General features: G+C 63.5%; 1 protein-coding gene across 6 annotated transcripts in view; it reads right to left on the bottom strand.

Annotated features, from left to right (window-relative positions):
* Positions 1–259: 259 nt before the first annotated feature.
* BAHCC1 (BAH domain and coiled-coil containing 1) overlaps positions 260–15,931 on the bottom strand; it is a 60,077-nt gene continuing 44,405 nt past the window's right edge. For 4 of the 6 annotated variants that reach the window (XM_057715849.1, XM_057715853.1, XM_057715854.1 and 1 more), the window contains 17 exons: positions 13,087–13,286; positions 12,808–12,944; positions 12,074–12,184; positions 9,787–9,907; positions 8,677–8,972; positions 7,759–7,937; positions 7,371–7,672; positions 7,035–7,142; positions 6,808–6,949; positions 6,609–6,723; positions 6,433–6,508; positions 6,199–6,307; positions 5,326–5,445; positions 4,979–5,155; positions 3,696–4,882; positions 3,292–3,528; positions 260–2,685 (listed from right to left, as the gene is read on the bottom strand). In XM_057715849.1, coding sequence (XP_057571832.1) covers positions 2,479–2,685; positions 3,292–3,528; positions 3,696–4,882; positions 4,979–5,155; positions 5,326–5,445; positions 6,199–6,307; positions 6,433–6,508; positions 6,609–6,723; positions 6,808–6,949; positions 7,035–7,142; positions 7,371–7,672; positions 7,759–7,937; positions 8,677–8,972; positions 9,787–9,907; positions 12,074–12,184; positions 12,808–12,944; positions 13,087–13,286 — 3,824 coding nt within the window. In that variant the 3' untranslated portion in view covers positions 260–2,478. The remainder of the gene's footprint in view (positions 2,686–3,291; positions 3,529–3,695; positions 4,883–4,978; positions 5,156–5,325; positions 5,446–6,198; positions 6,308–6,432; positions 6,509–6,608; positions 6,724–6,807; positions 6,950–7,034; positions 7,143–7,370; positions 7,673–7,758; positions 7,938–8,676; positions 8,973–9,786; positions 9,908–12,073; positions 12,185–12,807; positions 12,945–13,086; positions 13,287–15,931) is intronic. The other 2 variants (XM_057715851.1, XM_057715852.1) reach the window with 2 other exon arrangements.

Below are 15,931 nucleotides of genomic sequence, written 5' to 3' on the forward strand. Positions count from 1 at the left end.
ACCTTGGGGAAGATCTACCAAGAAAGGGACCCTTGTCCTGGGGGTGTCTCAAAGGCCAAGGCCACCCCAAAGCCATCTGGTTGCATGTACCTCTCCCAAGGGGTCCTGCTCGGCTGCCGTGGGGTGGGCCTGGCCCAGATGCCCCAGTCCTTCGTCTGCTGAGACCTTAGTAGCCTCTGGGGCCTCCAGGGAGTCCCCATGGGACATGCACACGGACACTGGGGTGCAGTTAGGATTCCGGACCATTGAAAACCTGTACAATAGTTCATATATTTATTCTTAAGCAAGGTATCAATAAAAAATTTAATACTAAAATGCCTTTACATAGAGTTTGCTGTTCATAAAACCTTTGTATTTTTTTTTTGTTTGTCTGTTTTTAGTGTTTACATTGAAAAAAAAATTCAACCATCCTCTTAGTTTACACATTTACAAGAGTCGTGCTTTTGCCAGGTTTAACCACGGTGGGGGGGGGGGCGGGGGGCGGGAGGGCCGCGCTGTCTGCACATACAAGGACACAGGGGGACAGGAAGAGAAAAGCAAAGGACAGAAATCCACAGACGAGGGAGAAGAACCAACGGGAGGGTGGGAGGGCCAAGAAAAGGCTGCCTGTTCGTTTGTTCCTGCCTCGCTGCTTGGGGTTGGAAGTAGCCTTAAGTTCTAGTTTCTGCGGCTGGGCCTTCCCCACACAGGCCTTGGCACTGTCCTCTCCACGGCATCTTTCCACTTCCCCAGCTGCCAGCAGGACCTCGGCTGCCGTCTCCAGGACGGCCACCAGGAATGAAATATTGCACTCAAGCCAAGACAAAGGGGAGAGTTGGGGTGGGAGAAGAAAGCTGGGGTGCAAGGGAACCCCTCCCTGTCCCTATACTTTCCGTGGAGCCACCAGGAGCGGGGGTGGGGGGCCCTCCTCCCGGGGCCGGGGCGATTTCCTGGTTGGAAAGCAAAGGGGGTTCGGGCACCCGTGGACATCCCTTGTTTCCCAGGTACCTGGCCTGTGTCTGTGGGGCACACGAGAGCCCATCCTAAGGAGCAGTGGCTAGCTTAGGGGGCTCTCCTGGAGCTCCCAGTGCAGCCAGGGGAGCCTCAGCATGGTGGGACATGGGAGCACGTGGCCTTCAGTGCGTTTTTGGAGGGACAAGGGGTACTGGGCCACGGGTCTGCCTTGCACTGCTTGTCCCTCTTGGCCTCAGCAGAAGCAAAGGGGCAATGAGTTTTCCAGGGTTACTGGGGGGGTGAGGAGAACCTGGGACACCCACACGGCACAATGGTAGCCAGGGTGCTGGGCAGAGGGGTGCTCCCTGGACCCGAGGCTGGGGGCTAGGCAGGAGAAACCCTGCTCTGTGCCCCAAGCACTAGCCTGTCAGGCCATCGGCCCTGCCAAGTGGCTGCAGAAAAGGCCCAGAAACCTCCACATGAGCTGGCGGGGGCCAGTTCCTTCCCTGCTCTGAGTGGAGGCTGGACAAGCTGGCCATTGAAATGGAAATCAGAAATAACTTGGAATATTCAGGAAATAAAATCAAAGCCATCACTTTTTCGTATTGAGAGTTTAAAATATTTGTTCATTTTTGCTTGGTTTTAAACAGAGGTAAGATACACAAGGCTGCAGTCACGCTCTCGGGCTGGGGAAGCTGCTTCTCATATCCCTTCTCTCCCGGAGGGACCCTCGTCATCAAACCCGCCCCCCCAATTCTTTTTTCCCAGGAGATGAATTAAAAGGAAATCAACTTGAGTGTGACTTCTATCTTAGACAGTCCCCCCCAAGAGGTCAGCGGGTGTAACCTAGGGTCCCGGCCAACCCCGCCTGTGGCCTCTGGCCCCCTGGCCCCTGACCCCAGCTGCCTCTGTCGTCATAGACACCCCAGTTGGAACTCAGCTAGGCTGAGGAAAACAGTGCATTTTCAAAGAAACCCCCCCCACCCCAGGACAAAATCTCTACACACACACATACGTAGACACGCACACACTCACGCACACATACCCTTGTCACGCGTGTGGGGGAAAAAAAATCCTTTTCCACTTTTTTTCCATAAAACTTCCCCGCAGAGATACAATATTTACATAAAGAAATAAATAGACAACACACCTGATTTCTCCTTTCCCTGGTGGGAGACAGTCGGAGGTACTAGGGAAAATATGGCTTGGATTCTAATCTCTCGTGAACTGCCGATGCGGGAAAACAGAGAGGGCCGGCGGGTCCCAGCCGGGGCACAGCTGACCCTCTGCAGCAGACGGATGGGACTGGGTTCCGATGCCCAAAAGCTCTCTCTCTTTCCAGGGAAAACAATAAAAAAAAAGCCTGGATCTTGCCTTGGTGGGTTTGCATATTTGCTCAGACCCGCCCCTCCGAGGTGTGGGCCGGCCTCCCGCTGGGAGGCGGCATGGGGCTGGGTCCTCGTGTCCTCACATCCCTGTGGCTCAGGCGCGGGGCACAGCCGGGTGGGTGGGCAGGCAGGTCACTTGCGGCCGGTCTGCGCAGCCTCAGCACAGGATGGGCACGCCGTCGGCTGTCACCAGGCGCCCGGTGGTGGGGTCGTAGGTGCCCGCCAGGTAGTAGAGGTCCCGCCGGTCCTGGTACTTGCGGCTCCGGGTCATCTGCTCGTACTGCTCACGCCCCACGACCTGGCACTTGTGGGAGATGGTCTGCACGTCGTTCTCGTCCTCGTGGCAGGACTGGTACAGAGCGTTCTGCCGGCGGTGGGGGAGGGGATGAGGAGCGACTGGCGTCAGGTCCGGTCTCGGCTAGCACACCCCACCCGACCCGGGACCCTCAGTTCTGGATAAGCGTTTAACTTTGTGGCCAGGGGTCTGTGCCCGGACCCCCAGTGGGCTGGCAGAGTTGGAGAAATGTTTGTTTGCACCGCCTGCAAACATGGTTCTCAGGGGATACTGGAGAGGGAGCTGGGGGCATTTTCTGTCCTGGGTTGACCTCGGGAGGCAGGGGACCAGAGGGCCGGTGGTGAGGGCCATCGGCGGCCGAGGGCAGGACCTGTCTGGTGCTACATGCTGCTGTGGGTCCCCACAAGATGAAACTGTCACCCACTTCATGGGGGACCGGGGAGGTGCAGCCGGGGAGGGATCTAGGTGGCGTGGCTCTGGGGCCTGAGCCCACAGCCATGTTAGTCCTTGCGGGGCCATGGCAACCTTGGGCTGGGAGGCCTCGAGGTGGGGGATCTTCAGAGACAACCATTCCCCTTCTTCCGGGTCTGGTGCCAGCTGCCAAGACACCCCTTCCCAGGCCCCCCACTCTGAGCCTGCCCACACCCCCAGGCCCCGGCCCCCACCAGGCCCCACCTTCCCGTCGCTCTGCCGCTTCCCCAGCTTAGTCTCCTCCGGATGGTAGAACCACTTGACCTTCACCACCATGTTGCTGCCCCACGACTCCCACATGCTCTCGATGCGGCCGATGTAGGGCAGGTTGGGCCGCCCGGCCGAAAGGAAAACGGCACAGTCTCCAGTGCGAAGCGTCTCCTTGCCCCGGACGATGGCCTTGTAGAACAGCTTCCTGGCCTTCCCCTTCATGCCGCGTCTCTGCAGGAGACAGCCAGGGGCAGAGGGCAGTGAGGACCCAGGAGCCTCAGCGACAGGCAGCGGGCAGGGGACACGGGACAGAATGAGGGCGCGAGACAGAGAGTGTGTAGGGGAGACGGATGGTATGTGTCACGTGTAAGTGTGTGCGCGTGGCCAGGCCCAGCTACCTGTGTGGGGTTCCCCGACCACTTCCAGAGCTGCCGGGCGGGCAGGAAGCCTGAGATCTTTGGCCGGTGTTCCACGGAGGGCAGCCGCTGCCTCCGGGACAGCTCTTTGGCTTTGGAGAAGCTCAGAGCCTCCTTGCGCTTGAGCCTGGGTCTGCCACCGCTGGGGCCTGCGCCCGCGCCCCCGCCGGCCACCGCAGCCCTGGACAGGAAGCAGCGCTGGGCATGCGGGTGCGGGCCACCCCTCTTGGAGCGCAGGGCCTCAGGCTGGGCCAGGAGGGCGGGCACCGGGTGGGTGAGGCAGGTCTGCAGCAGCAGGGCCGGGTCCTCCTCGTCTGAGCTGTAGGAGGAGCCCTCCTCGTCAGAGGAGCAGAGGCTGGAGGTGGACAGGGAGCCCGAGGAGGAGGAGGTGGACGAGCCTGAAGAGGAGGACGACACGGACAGGCGGGCGAGGAAGCGGGAGGGCACGCCAGGGGCCAGGCCGGGCCCGTCCTCCTCCTCATCCGAGTAGGAGCTGTGGCAGTCACTGTCGCAGGGCAGCGGGTACTCGGCCTGGCCTGCGAACTTGCGCAGTGCCAGCCCCATGGGCAGCGGGTGGACAGGCGCCCGTCCCTTCCTGTCCTTGCCCACGAGGGCCGGGTGCCCGTAGCTGGGGCTGGGCAGCGGCCTCCCTGGCCTGGGCCCCGTGTCCTTGTCGCCTGCATGCAGCGCCTTGCAGTTCTTGCTCTTGGGAGAGGTCACGCCCTCGTGGTCCAGCTTGACCAGGAACTCACTGCCCGCCCGCCGCCGCCCACCCTTCTCGGCCTCCGCCCGCTCGGCCTTCTTGGCCCGCAGCAGCTTGTGGGCGCCCCCGGGCAGGCCGGGCCCGGCCCCACCGACGAAGGGCGCGTAGGAGCTGGCCAGGCTGCTGAAGGAGTCGGCGCGGAAGCCGTTGCCGAACACGGGCGCAGCCACGCTGTGCACCGGGAACAGCGCCTCGCGGGCCCGCAGCTTCTTGGCACTGCCGTTGAGCTGGAAGAGGTTCTGCAGCAGGCCCGGCCCCTTGGCACCCACCGCAGCCGCGGCCACCGCCTTCCGCTTGGTCTGCGCCACCGCTGACCAGCTCAGCAGTGGGCTGCCCCGGTGGCCCAGGAAGTGGTCTGAAGCCCCTGTGGGGGGCTTGGCACCGGAGGTCAGGAGCTCTGCTTTGCCTAGGGAGAGGCCGGGTAGAGTCAGAGGAACCACCTGCCCTCCCCTCCCAGCCACCCACCTCTGAGGGTGCTTCCCCACCCGAGTCCCCTGAATACCAGCTTTGTCTTTGCCGATGGATTTCTTCCCGGGGGTCTTTGAGACTTCGGGGCTGTCATGCACCTTGGGAGACAGGCTGGGGGCGGTGGCCTCACTGGGTTGGGGGGCCTCGCAGGAAGATTTCTTGGTTCTCCGGCAGCTGCTGGACACCAGCAGGGCTGGCGAGGGCTCTGTGCCTGCAGAGCGGACCAGTGGCCTCAGTGCTGTGCCGCCAGGGTGACCGCCTCCTCTCGCTCCCTCCTTGGGACACTGACTGTCTGGACCCAGGGAAGGCCCAGCCCGACTCCAGCCGGAGGGGCCGACGCAGGAAGGGAAGGCCCCCACCCTGGAGGGCCCTGAGGCTCACACTGGATCTTGAAGTCCGGAGGCAGCAGCCTAATGTTGGAGACGGCGATGTGGCCAGTGTCCCCATCGTCAAACTCCACCACCACGGAGTCCAGGTCCTCTTCCTCATCACTGGAGGTGCCTGGGAGACAGGGCCCACTTGAGCACGCGGCCCTCTGCTCGGGGGCCCACGGGGTTCTCCCTGGTGGCCGGGTGGCCAGGACGGGAGGATGACAGGATGCGCTATGGAGCTCCTGACAAATGATGCTGGGATATTCTGCTCCCTGATCACATTTGACCTTGGAGCTGCCATGGCAGCCAGGAGCAGCCTGCCTCCCCTCCGCCTCCTGGAGTGCGGCCGGAGTGGCAATATTACCGCCATCCATCACCTGCATTCCAGGCCACGCACACAGGGACGTGCGGCCCTGACCTCCCCCTACACACACTTGCACGTGTGCAAACACATGCCTGGCTGATGCCTGCCTGCCCACCTGCCCACCCAACCGTCAGGCTGCATGGTCCCCACGTCCCATGCCTGGGGTCGGGGGAGGGAGAAGGATTCACCCCAGGAGAGCTGGTGCCCAGGTGACCAGTGCATAACCCTCACGTCCGGGGCTCTGGGGCCCCCTCTCTGCTAGGCCTTCTGGAAAGCCGGAGGCTCCACTCTGTCCCCACCTCAGGTAGCCCCTTGCCTTTTCCTGGTGATCAGAGAGCTGATGTTATCATCTGCTCTGACCTGCTCCGACCTGGGAATCAGGGCTTGTGGGAGGCCCTCCTTGAGAGACACGGTCCCCTCCCTGGCACTCTGGGGGGTGTCGGAGGGGGCATCGCCTCTGAAGCTTTGCCTAAGGCGAGGGGCTGATGGGCCTCGCAGGGATCCTTGGGCGGGGCTTACCTCGCACCACATTGCCTGGGTACAGGCAGCGGGACTTCTGGCTCCAGTAGGCACAGACCCTTGTGCCGGGCGGGAGGTACCGGCTGGACTGGGGCCGCACATCAAGAACCTGTGGGAACAGTGAGGGTGGCGGCCGTGAGTGGGCAGGGCTGGCCAAGGGGTGCCCAGGAGGGGCTGGGTGCAGCCAGGCCCACCTCCCTGGGGCGGGGAGCCGAGCCAGGGCTGTGCCCTCACCGCCTCCTGCAGCAGTTGCTCCAGCGAGTAGATCCTTTGCCGGTTGCCTCTCTCGCCCTCGATGACGATGCTGTAGCTGAGGGGCACGGGTAGGGGAGCATGAGGTGGGACTGCGGCTCCACGGCCGCCCACTCGGGTCACAGCCCGCACCCTCCCTGGGCACGCCTGGGCCTCACATGTCGGGGGGCTGCAGGGTCCTGACGCTGCCCGCGTACAGCAGACTGTCCTCCTTGGGGATGAGCACAGGCAGCCCGTCCTGCAGGTCCTCCTTGTGGATGGTGCACGAGCGTGCTGGGGAGACGGGGGTGTCAGCGCCTGGCCCCCGCCTGCCCACCGCTGACCCCAGGCGCTCAGCGGCCCCTCCCAGCCGCTCACCCAGGGCGGCGCTCTGCTCGGCGCTCAGGGGGCCACTGGCCTCCTCCTCCTCCTCCTCTGAGAGACTGCTGCTGTCCTCAAATTCAAAGTCATCCTCCACTGCGAAGCTCTCCAGCAGCTGGCTCACCGCCCGGCCCTTGCCCTGGGGGGCCAGAGGGGTCAGCTCCCTTGGGAGGGGTAGGAGGGGTCAGGGCTGCTGGGCCCCGAGGTCGGGGTGGGGATGCTACCTGTTTTCCCACGGCCTTGGTTTTCACCTTGCCCGCCTTCCTGCCCCTCCCCAGGATGGCCTTGGCGTTGCGGGGCGACAAGGCAATGGACAGGGCCCCGTTCTTCCGCTGTTGGAGGGGAGGGGCTGAGGTGAGAATGGCACCAGCCTCCCTGTCCCCAGCCTGCCCACAGTGTGACTCCGGCCGACTGTGAGTGTGACCCTGAATATGAGTCCCAGGGTTTGACTCGGTGTAGCAAGTCGAGAAAAAAGGTGGGGTTAAGGGTCCCCGAAGCCCTTTCACATCTGGCGCCCGCCCCGCTGGGCCCAGGCCCCTGGGGTGCCCGCTGGCCCTCACCCGCAGCCCTGGCTGGAGCACGGTGCTCTTGCGCGTGGCTCTCTTGAGGCGCTCGCTGGCCAGCCTGCTGCCCTCCTCGTGGCAGGTGAAGGCCCGGGTGGGGCTGCAGAGGGCTTCCCTGCCAGCTGTGGCCCCTGGCTCTGCTCGCAGGCTGCCCTTGGCCTTGCCCTTGGCTTTCTTCTTGCCGGGCCCGCCTGGGGGCCTGCGCCCCGGGGCCCGCTCCAGCTTGCTGCCCACCTTGGACTTCACCGTCCTCCGCTTGACCTTGACCTCACTCTCGGGGCTGGACAGGCGGCAAGTCCCTGGGGGAGAGAGGGAGGGTGGGGGGCCGTCACAGGGGCCCCAGCAGGCAGGGGCCTGCCCCAGCCCTCCCTCGCCCCCTGGGTACCTAGCAAGCCCTGCCTCTCCTTCTTCTTCTTGGCCTTCTGGTTGGCCTCCATCTTGACCACGGAGGAGGGTGAGGGCCCCAGCACGGCCACCCGGGCCCCAGAGTGCAGCGCCAACCCGGGCTCCTTGGGGAGTGCTTCTGTCTCCAACAGACCCTCGCAGTTTTCGCTGTCTGAGCCACTGCCTGGGGGGAGGTGGGTGGTCCAGGGGACTTGGTGTCAGGGCAGCGCCATTTTGGGGTGGGGTGGAGCAGACCATTCACGCGTGTGGATGTGTTGGGGGCTGAGTGGAGCGCGTCACTGTTATCCAGGGGCCGCTTCGAGGGCCGGCACCTGGGCCAGGGGTCCAGGTGAGGGTGTCCGGACCAGGAAGGAGAAGGGGCGGCCTCTCTAACCTCCCTTTTTCTGCCTCAGGTTTCCTTTCTTATGCGCTGGGCAGTGGAGCGCCCACCTTGTAGGGCTGGGGATCCCCTTCCCCAGGGCAGCCCCTTCTCCTCCCTCGTCCTCCTGCCAGATGCCCTCCAGCTTCCTGCTTCCTCTTCCCTCCCTTTGTTCTTTCTCAGGCAGGACCTGGGGAAGGGGGCAGGGGCTGGCATGGAGGAAACATCTATTTTTCCAGGCTCTTGTTTCTGGACATGTGTGTTTGCTAGGGGCCAGATAACCCCTCCAGGTCACCCAGCCAGACACTGCAGGAAGGCAGGCAGAAGGGCTATTTTTAGCCCCTCTTTCCAGGATGCATCCAGCAGCCTCTTTCCTCCCCGTGGTCCCCGCCTGGGGGTGGGGCATGGAGAATTCACCCTGGGCCAGCGAGAGGTTCTCCCGGGGTCCAGTGTACTCCACGAGCCCCGACCAGGCTCTGGTCGGCTGTCCCAGCCCCCAGTGACCGTGGAGGTCCTGGCTGTGCTGCGTGGACCAAAAACTTGCCTGCCTCCTGTGCCGTGGCTGCTGCCGGCTGGGCTGGGAACTTAGGTGTCTCCCTGCTGCCAACGCTGCCATCGGGCTGTGGGTGCCGGGCTGGCCCAGACACCTTGGCGCTCTTGGCTCGTGACAGCTTCTTCCGGATGCGACCCCCTGGGGTGGCCTCCTTCCGCCGGAAGGGACTAAGGCCGGTGGGCATCCCCTTGCTCTTGACCTTCGGCTTTAGCTGGGCCACCTTGTGGGCCACCGTGGAAGCCAGGCTGCCTTGCCTGGTGCTCTTCTGGCACCGAACCTTGTCCTGTGAACAGGCAGACGGAGGCTGCGGTCACTGGGGCCTCCACCCTGAGCCACGGCCCTGAGGCCTTTGGCCTCCCCTCTGCCAGTGCGGGGCTTAGAAGGTGGCACTTCGCTGGCCTTGCCCTTCAAAGTGGCTGAGAGGGAGTCTGGCCCCAGGGCACAGGGCCTGCACACTGCAGCCTAAACGTGTGCCTGTCCTGGTCCCCATTTCACAGCCTTCCCAGACGGCCCAACCTACTCAGGCAGGGGGAGGGCGGCCAAGGGCCCAACTGTCTGTTGTGTCCTGGAGAGACCAGCCTCCTGCTCTGGGAGGGGCAGCCAAAGGGACAACAGACTCAGACCCACCTCTCACCTGTCCCTCCCAGGACCCTAGAATAGGGGAAGGGTCGGAAGCACCCACCGCACTGAGAAGGAACAGGGTGCTGGCACCCATGGGGGAGCCCGTCCCAAGGGAGGAGCAGCTGCCCTTGGCCCACCCACACCAGGTATGCACCAGACACGGTGGGCATCACGGGCCTTCCCTCCCCAACGTCTTCCTGTGACCTATGATACCTATGGGCTCCTTTCCTCCCGCTGGAGTGAGCGGGGTGGGGGGTGTCATGGAGCGTAACCAGCCCCTATGTATACCTGCAGCTTCCGGGGCCCACCTCTGTGCGAGGCACCGGCAGCTCGCTGGGCCCTGTCTGCTCACCTGAGCGGTGGGCCCTCAGCTGGGTGGCGGCATGGGGTGGGACGGGGTGGCAGTGGGTCTAACACCTGCCCCCGTCCTGTCCGTGTGCACTGGGGCCCGAGGGTGAGGCCGCCAAGGGACTCACCGCAGACGCGGGCTGCAGGCCCACGTAGGCTCCCTTCTCCAGCCGGCCTCGCTTCTTCGAGGGCTCATCATCGCCGCCCCGCAGCTCAGCGCACAGAAGGCTCAGGCTGGACCGCACTGCCCTGGGAGCACGGGGGGTGCAGGTCACACCTGGGCCCCCGGGCCTTGGCCCTGCGACAGTCCCTGTGCTGCAGCTGCATGTCTGGGAGACCCACTTACCCCCGTGAGGGCCCTGCTTCCTTCCTGGCCAAGGCTGTGCCCCTGGGCCAGGTTCCTCTGAGCACATGGAGCTGCTGGAGGGCCAGGGGGCCAAGGCAATGCTGAGCCCTCTGGGCACCCGCTACCTAGCCAGCCCCCTCTGCCTACTGACTGGGGAGGGGCAGCCCCGTGCTCAGGGGCCAGGGCTCTGTGGCCAGCTGGGCCACTATGTAGCCTGGGCTGTGGCCTCCGTCTATCTACCTGGAAAACGGGGATGCTTTTATAACTGTGCTTCTCTGCAAGGCTGGGGTGGGATCCTGCAGGTCCCAGGCCTGGCTCTTAGTGAATGCAAAAGCCAGCAGCTACTGTAGTCAGGAACAACAGAGGGCATCAGGAAAAGCTCCTGAGGACGGGGTCCACCCTGAGCATCTCTGCCACCGCCAGGAAGAGGATAAGGGGGGCGGCGCTCAGAGAAACTTGTGCCCAGGCTCTGCCTCCTAGCCCCCAGGAAACCCCACTGCTGGGCTCAGACCCCTTAGGGCGTTGTCCCCTGCCCTCAGTTCCTGGTCTCAAAGGGGGGACTTTGCACCCCACCACCCAGCTCCCGGATGGGGCCCGGGAAGCTGCTAACTCTGAGTCTGGGTCCCTGTGCCCACAAGTGTGAGGCTGGGCGCTGGATTGCCTGCCCTTTGCCAAACGGGCTGGGGGCTGGGCCTCTCACCTGCCCCCTCCCTTACCTATGTAGCATTAATGAAAATGAGTCACAGATGGAGGTGGAGGGCCCTGGCCTGGCCCTGGCCTTGGGCGGCCAGACGTCAACTTTTACCTTCCTCCCCAGAGAGAAACCAGGCAGGAAGCCGGCCCGCAGCCATGCTTGGCCCCTGGGCCTTGGTCCTCCCACTTCCTGCCTGGGCCCAACTGTTGGCAGCTATCGAAGGGTAGGGGCCCCAAGGTGGGATACAGAGTAGGTAGGAGCCCAAGGTGGGGAGAGGGTGGGAGGGAGTCCTGATCCTTAGGAAGGGAGGGCCCTGGCCTTGGTTTCCTTCCCTGTCCAGCCAGGGACGGGTTTCTCAGGTCAGTGGAGAGAGAGGCTGCAACGCAAGCACAAGGACAGGCTTCCAGGGTCGGGCAGGGGCTTGGTGCCAGGCGGGCTCAAGCGAAACATGGGGCAGCCTCCCTATAGGGGCTCCCCGACAGGGGCCCCCTGCCAGGCCCTGGCCTTAGCCAGCAGCCTCCATAGTTCTGGCTGGTCCTCAAAGGGAGCCCCCTGGAGCCTCCGTCGGGTGACACCTGGGCAGGGCGGAGGGACAGCCCGGGAGGCCCCCCAGCCATATGGTGCATCCCCTCCCCTGCCCGCAGCCGACGTGAACTCCCCTCCCTGTAACCTTCTCCGCATTTGCTAATGTTTTGTGACATAAAGCCCTGAGATTAATTTTTTGCCTCTGTCTTAATTGAAGGAACCATTTAGTGCCGATTTAACTATTATTACCAAATCATCAGGATTGATGCAGTGCGCACACGCCGCGCCAATCGTGTTTGGAGGAGCTCGAGGATTTATGCAAATGGGCCTGCCGGGAGAGGCAATTTGTAGCCGAGAAGGACAATTATACCAGGCCCGGGAGTGCGCCAACGACTGCGCCGGGCGGGTAATGGATAATAACCGCGTGCCGGCAGCCGTGCGCAGCACCACAGCGTGACCAACGACTCTATACGGTGCCGATAAAGAGGCTTTTACGCACCGCCGCCTCGCACGCGTGGGGCCTGGCGGGGGCTGGGGCCGGGCAGGGGGGGATGCCACGGCTCCCGCCACGGCCAGGTGCGTGGAGCTGGTGTGGCTACAGTCCAGGCTCGGGGGGAGGGGCCTGCCTCCACTGAGCTCACGGCCCCAGACGCTCACCACCACAGCTGGCCTGGGGTTCTGGGTGGGGGTGCTGGGTCTGCAGAAGCTGTGAGGGGGGCCCAGCCGCCCAGGGAGCCAGAGAGGAGCCTAGCCCCCCCCGCCTGGGCCTCGAGAGCACCGGGGCCAGCCCAGCCTTACCGAGTGACCTCCGGCCCTAGGTACCCCACAGGGCCATGCACCCGGGACTCACTTGACTTTCTTGCTGTCGCTGGGGCGCAGGGCAGGCAGCAAGCTGGAGTATTTGCGCTTCCGTGGCCGGCCGGGCCCTCGCCTGGCAGGGCTCCGTGAGCTCTCGTCTCTCCTGGGAGCCACAGGAGGGGTGGTCAGAGGCTGATGCCCGTCCCGGCTCCCTAACAGGGGTCCAGCAGAGGGCACTGCCCTTGGGGGCTGTGGGGGGGCGCCTCCCAAGACTTGGCCAGGGGAGCCTGGCCCCTAAATGGAGGCCAAGGCTGAGCCAGAGTGCCCACTGTCCCCACCATCCCTGCTTCCCAGTTCCAGCCATCCCGCACACATCCGTCAGGGGAGCTCCCACCACTGCTATGGCAACTTTAGGGGTTCCCTCTGCCCCCACAAACCCCTATCCTGCCCTGGCTGCGCAGCCCCCTCCCTGACACCACTACCTAACACCTTCTGCCCCACGACCCTGAGGACCGGCCTCTGCCCTGCACCAGCTTCTGCTGGGTGGTGCTCCCCGCTCCCCGCCATGGTTTCTCCGCTGGGTGAACGCCTCATTCTTCTACTGCCTCTGGGGACCCTCCCAGGCCCCCACTTCTGGCCCAGCTCAGCCCAGTACACACAGGTTGACCCCCGCCCACAAGGTGGTGGCCCTGGGCTGGGCGCACATCTGCCCCAGTGCCTGAACTGGGGGCGTCTCCCCAAGCCACATTCCAGCCCTCCCTCCCCCACTGCCAGCCTGGGCCATACTCATGGTCGCGCCTGCGCTGCAGCCGGGCCAGCTCCCGCTGCTTCTCCTTGTAGCGTCTCTGCAGCTCCGCCAGCTGCACGCGCATCTCCACCTCCTGTGTGTCCAGCCGATCGATGGCAGCCTTCAGTGGGCATACCTAGCGGGCAGGGGCACAGGGGCCTGTGAGCCCAGCTAGGGGACCATGACGGGGTGGGTGGGCAGCCAGCCTGGGCACTCAAGCACGGCCCCCCCCCAGTCATGGCACTGGGCAATGGGGGCAACCAGGGCACCCCACTCACAGGCTTGGTCTTGGGGGTCCAGGTGTCCTTGCGCAGCAGGATCTGCATGCGGGGGGTGAGCGTGGGAGCCCTGCAGGGGTCGGCAGTGGGGGGCTGGGCCGAGGAGGCAGGGCTGTCCAGGCCAGCAGCCTCTACCAGGGACCAGGCTGAGGCCAGTGTGGCCAGGCGCTGCAGGTTGAAGGCCAGCACATCCTCTGCCTCTGTGGGGGACATAAGGGTCAGTGTGGGTGTGCAGGCAGCAGGCCACACACTGCCCCTCACAGAGGCTCCTGATGTCAGACTGCATCTAGACACAGCCCAGACCACCCCCTCCTACCCCGCCGCGTGCCCCCCCACCCTTGCCCGGAGGCAGCCCTGCTCCGTGAGACGTACAGACCAAGGACGAGGGTGAGGCGGCCAGGAACAATGAGATGGGCCCTGGGGCAGGCACCTAGCACTCGCCTCAGCTCTGGGTGGGGAAGATGTCACCCTTGGCTACTGCGGGCCAGGCCAGCTGGGATGGCACAAGTCCTCAGGGTAGTGCCCAAATGACTTAGTTAAGGCGCATGGCTTGTTATGCTTCTAACAGAAACGGCCTTGCATTTTTGTCCTCTTCCAGATTCATGAAAACCTGGGGTGTCACAGCCCTAGTGGACAGGGAGGAATGACCCAGTGCGGGGTCAGAGTCCAGCCAGCGGAGGGCAGTGTCCATTCAGGGGACAGGTCTGGAGTGAAGACCTGGGACTGAGTATAACCCTGGGGACCGGCTGACGGCAGAGATGGGGACCCGGCACACACAGGTGGGCTGATCCTATGAGGAGCTATAGCTGGGGAAGGAACCAACCAGGATGAGCCCTGTGGGGTCAGACAGGGTGTCTAGAGCTGGAGGTATTAGTGGAGAGTCGTGACTTCTAGAACACACAGCCGGCTCTGCCCTCTGAAAAAGCCTGAGAGCAGCAACACCCCAGGAGCAGTGAGCACACCTAGCACCCTGAACTTGGCTTCTAATGTCCCGTGAGGAAAGGAATCGGGCTCCTTGGAGAAATGGCTGATTCCAGGGGCTGGGAGGTTCGGGGTAAGCTGGGAACACAGCAAGTGCTCAGAGAATGATCCAGCCGAAGGGGCCAAATCTGAGACAATTCAATCACCAAATTAAATAGTGACAGTGACAAATTCTAACAGAATGAAGCAAATAAAAATCCACACGTCACACTGATATAAATAAATGAATGAATGAGCCCAGTGTTTGAAGAGGAACGGGATATCACTCCATTTCAAAGTCCCTCCCCACGAAACACTTAGTAACTACAAAAGGGCAAGTGCACAGCCACAGCCTTGATGGAGTCACTGGGGTGACCCACCCTCAGTAATGGGACAAAGCACAGGTAGACACTGGGAATTCAACCCTCTGTGTGCAGGGCTGGGTCAAGGCCAGAGTCGGTTGCTGGGCCCCAGGCACCCTGGGAAGGCGGTATCTGCAAGCCCCCTTTCAGCAGAAAGTTCCACAGGTCCCCCTGCCTCTTGGGGTCACTGGGACTGCCAGGAAGCCCCTCTGTTCTTCCCTGCCCCTCACTCAGTCCTCCCTGACCCCCCCCCCAGACTCCTCAGACTAAGCCTGCTGAGACTGCAGTCTGGCAGGTGAGCTGTGGGAGGGGAGATGGTGGGCTCAGGGAGACGGCAGAGGAGGTGGGGGTGCCAGGCTCTTCTCTGGGCTCCAAAGGCACAGATGAGGGCCAAGGCTTGGGATTCCCCCAACCAGCCAGGCCGGTAGAGGCTGTCGAGGTCAGGAGAAGGTGGGAGGAGGGGGTCAGCAGGGCCGTTCCAAAGCGGGGTCTGAGATCTTGACTCAGCTCACCCCCTAAACCAGGTGGGTCACTCAGGAAAGAAGAGGCAACCATACTCTGGAAGGGCCAGGGCCAGGGCCTGGGCTTCCCAAGATTGCAGGGTGGATGGGAAGTCTAGTGGGTACCATGCTCCCTGGTGGCCCTTCCAAATGTAGGGGTATCCTGGGTGCCTTGGGGATGGGGCCCTGCAGGCAGGCCCCGCCATCCACGGCTAGACAAGTGAATGCCGGAGAAGCGTCTGACTTCTTCCCACCCCAGGGCTCCGTCTGGGGCCTGAGTCCCTGCCCCGCTGGGATGGAGGTCCGTGGGCTGCGCAGCCTGTCCACGGAGCTCCCTGGACTTGAGCCCAGGTAGGGGAGGAGCCAAGTCCTACTGGTGGGGGCTGTGAGAGCTCTGGACACCCACGTCAATGAGGGTGGGGCTGGCCCCAGCCTGGGAGCAAACAGCCTGGGCCTGAACCTGGGCCTCCACACGGCCCGGCTATGGGAGCTGGGGGCCCCATCGCCTTTCTGAACCCTGTTACCTCCTCACCCCTACTTCTCAGGGGCCCCCACCTGGCCATTCACCAGCTCTGCCCAGCCTGGGAGGTACTTCAGGGGCTCTCCTCTGGGAGAAGGGGGCAGGGGGCCCTACGGTCCCTCTGGGATCTTTACCCCTTCCTCTTCACCCCATAACCCGGGCTGTTCCCAGGATGGTCTTCTCCTGCCTTCTCCTCCTGGGAGTCCTGCCTTTTGCTCAGAAAATGAGCTGATTTCCCAATGAACTTCAGGCAAAGCAGTCACTCAGCTTGTAGGGAGCAGCTCTAGCACTGAGAGGCTGCGCAGACCAAACAATTAACTGGGACAGACAGAGGGTGGGGGCCTGGGATTGGCAGGAGGGGACGGTGACGGCCTGAGGGCTCCAAGAGGGGAGGCTAAGGGGCTCGGGAGAAACAGGAGGGGAGAGTGGGGGCCTGGAGGTTCCAGAAAGGAAGGGTGGGGTGGAAAGCCGGCAGTGGCAGCAGGGCCAGGCCTGGGCCGGCA

Source organism: Hippopotamus amphibius, chromosome 17 (assembly GCF_030028045.1).
Source record: "Hippopotamus amphibius kiboko isolate mHipAmp2 chromosome 17, mHipAmp2.hap2, whole genome shotgun sequence".
In the NCBI taxonomy this organism is placed as follows: domain Eukaryota; kingdom Metazoa; phylum Chordata; class Mammalia; order Artiodactyla; family Hippopotamidae; genus Hippopotamus; species Hippopotamus amphibius.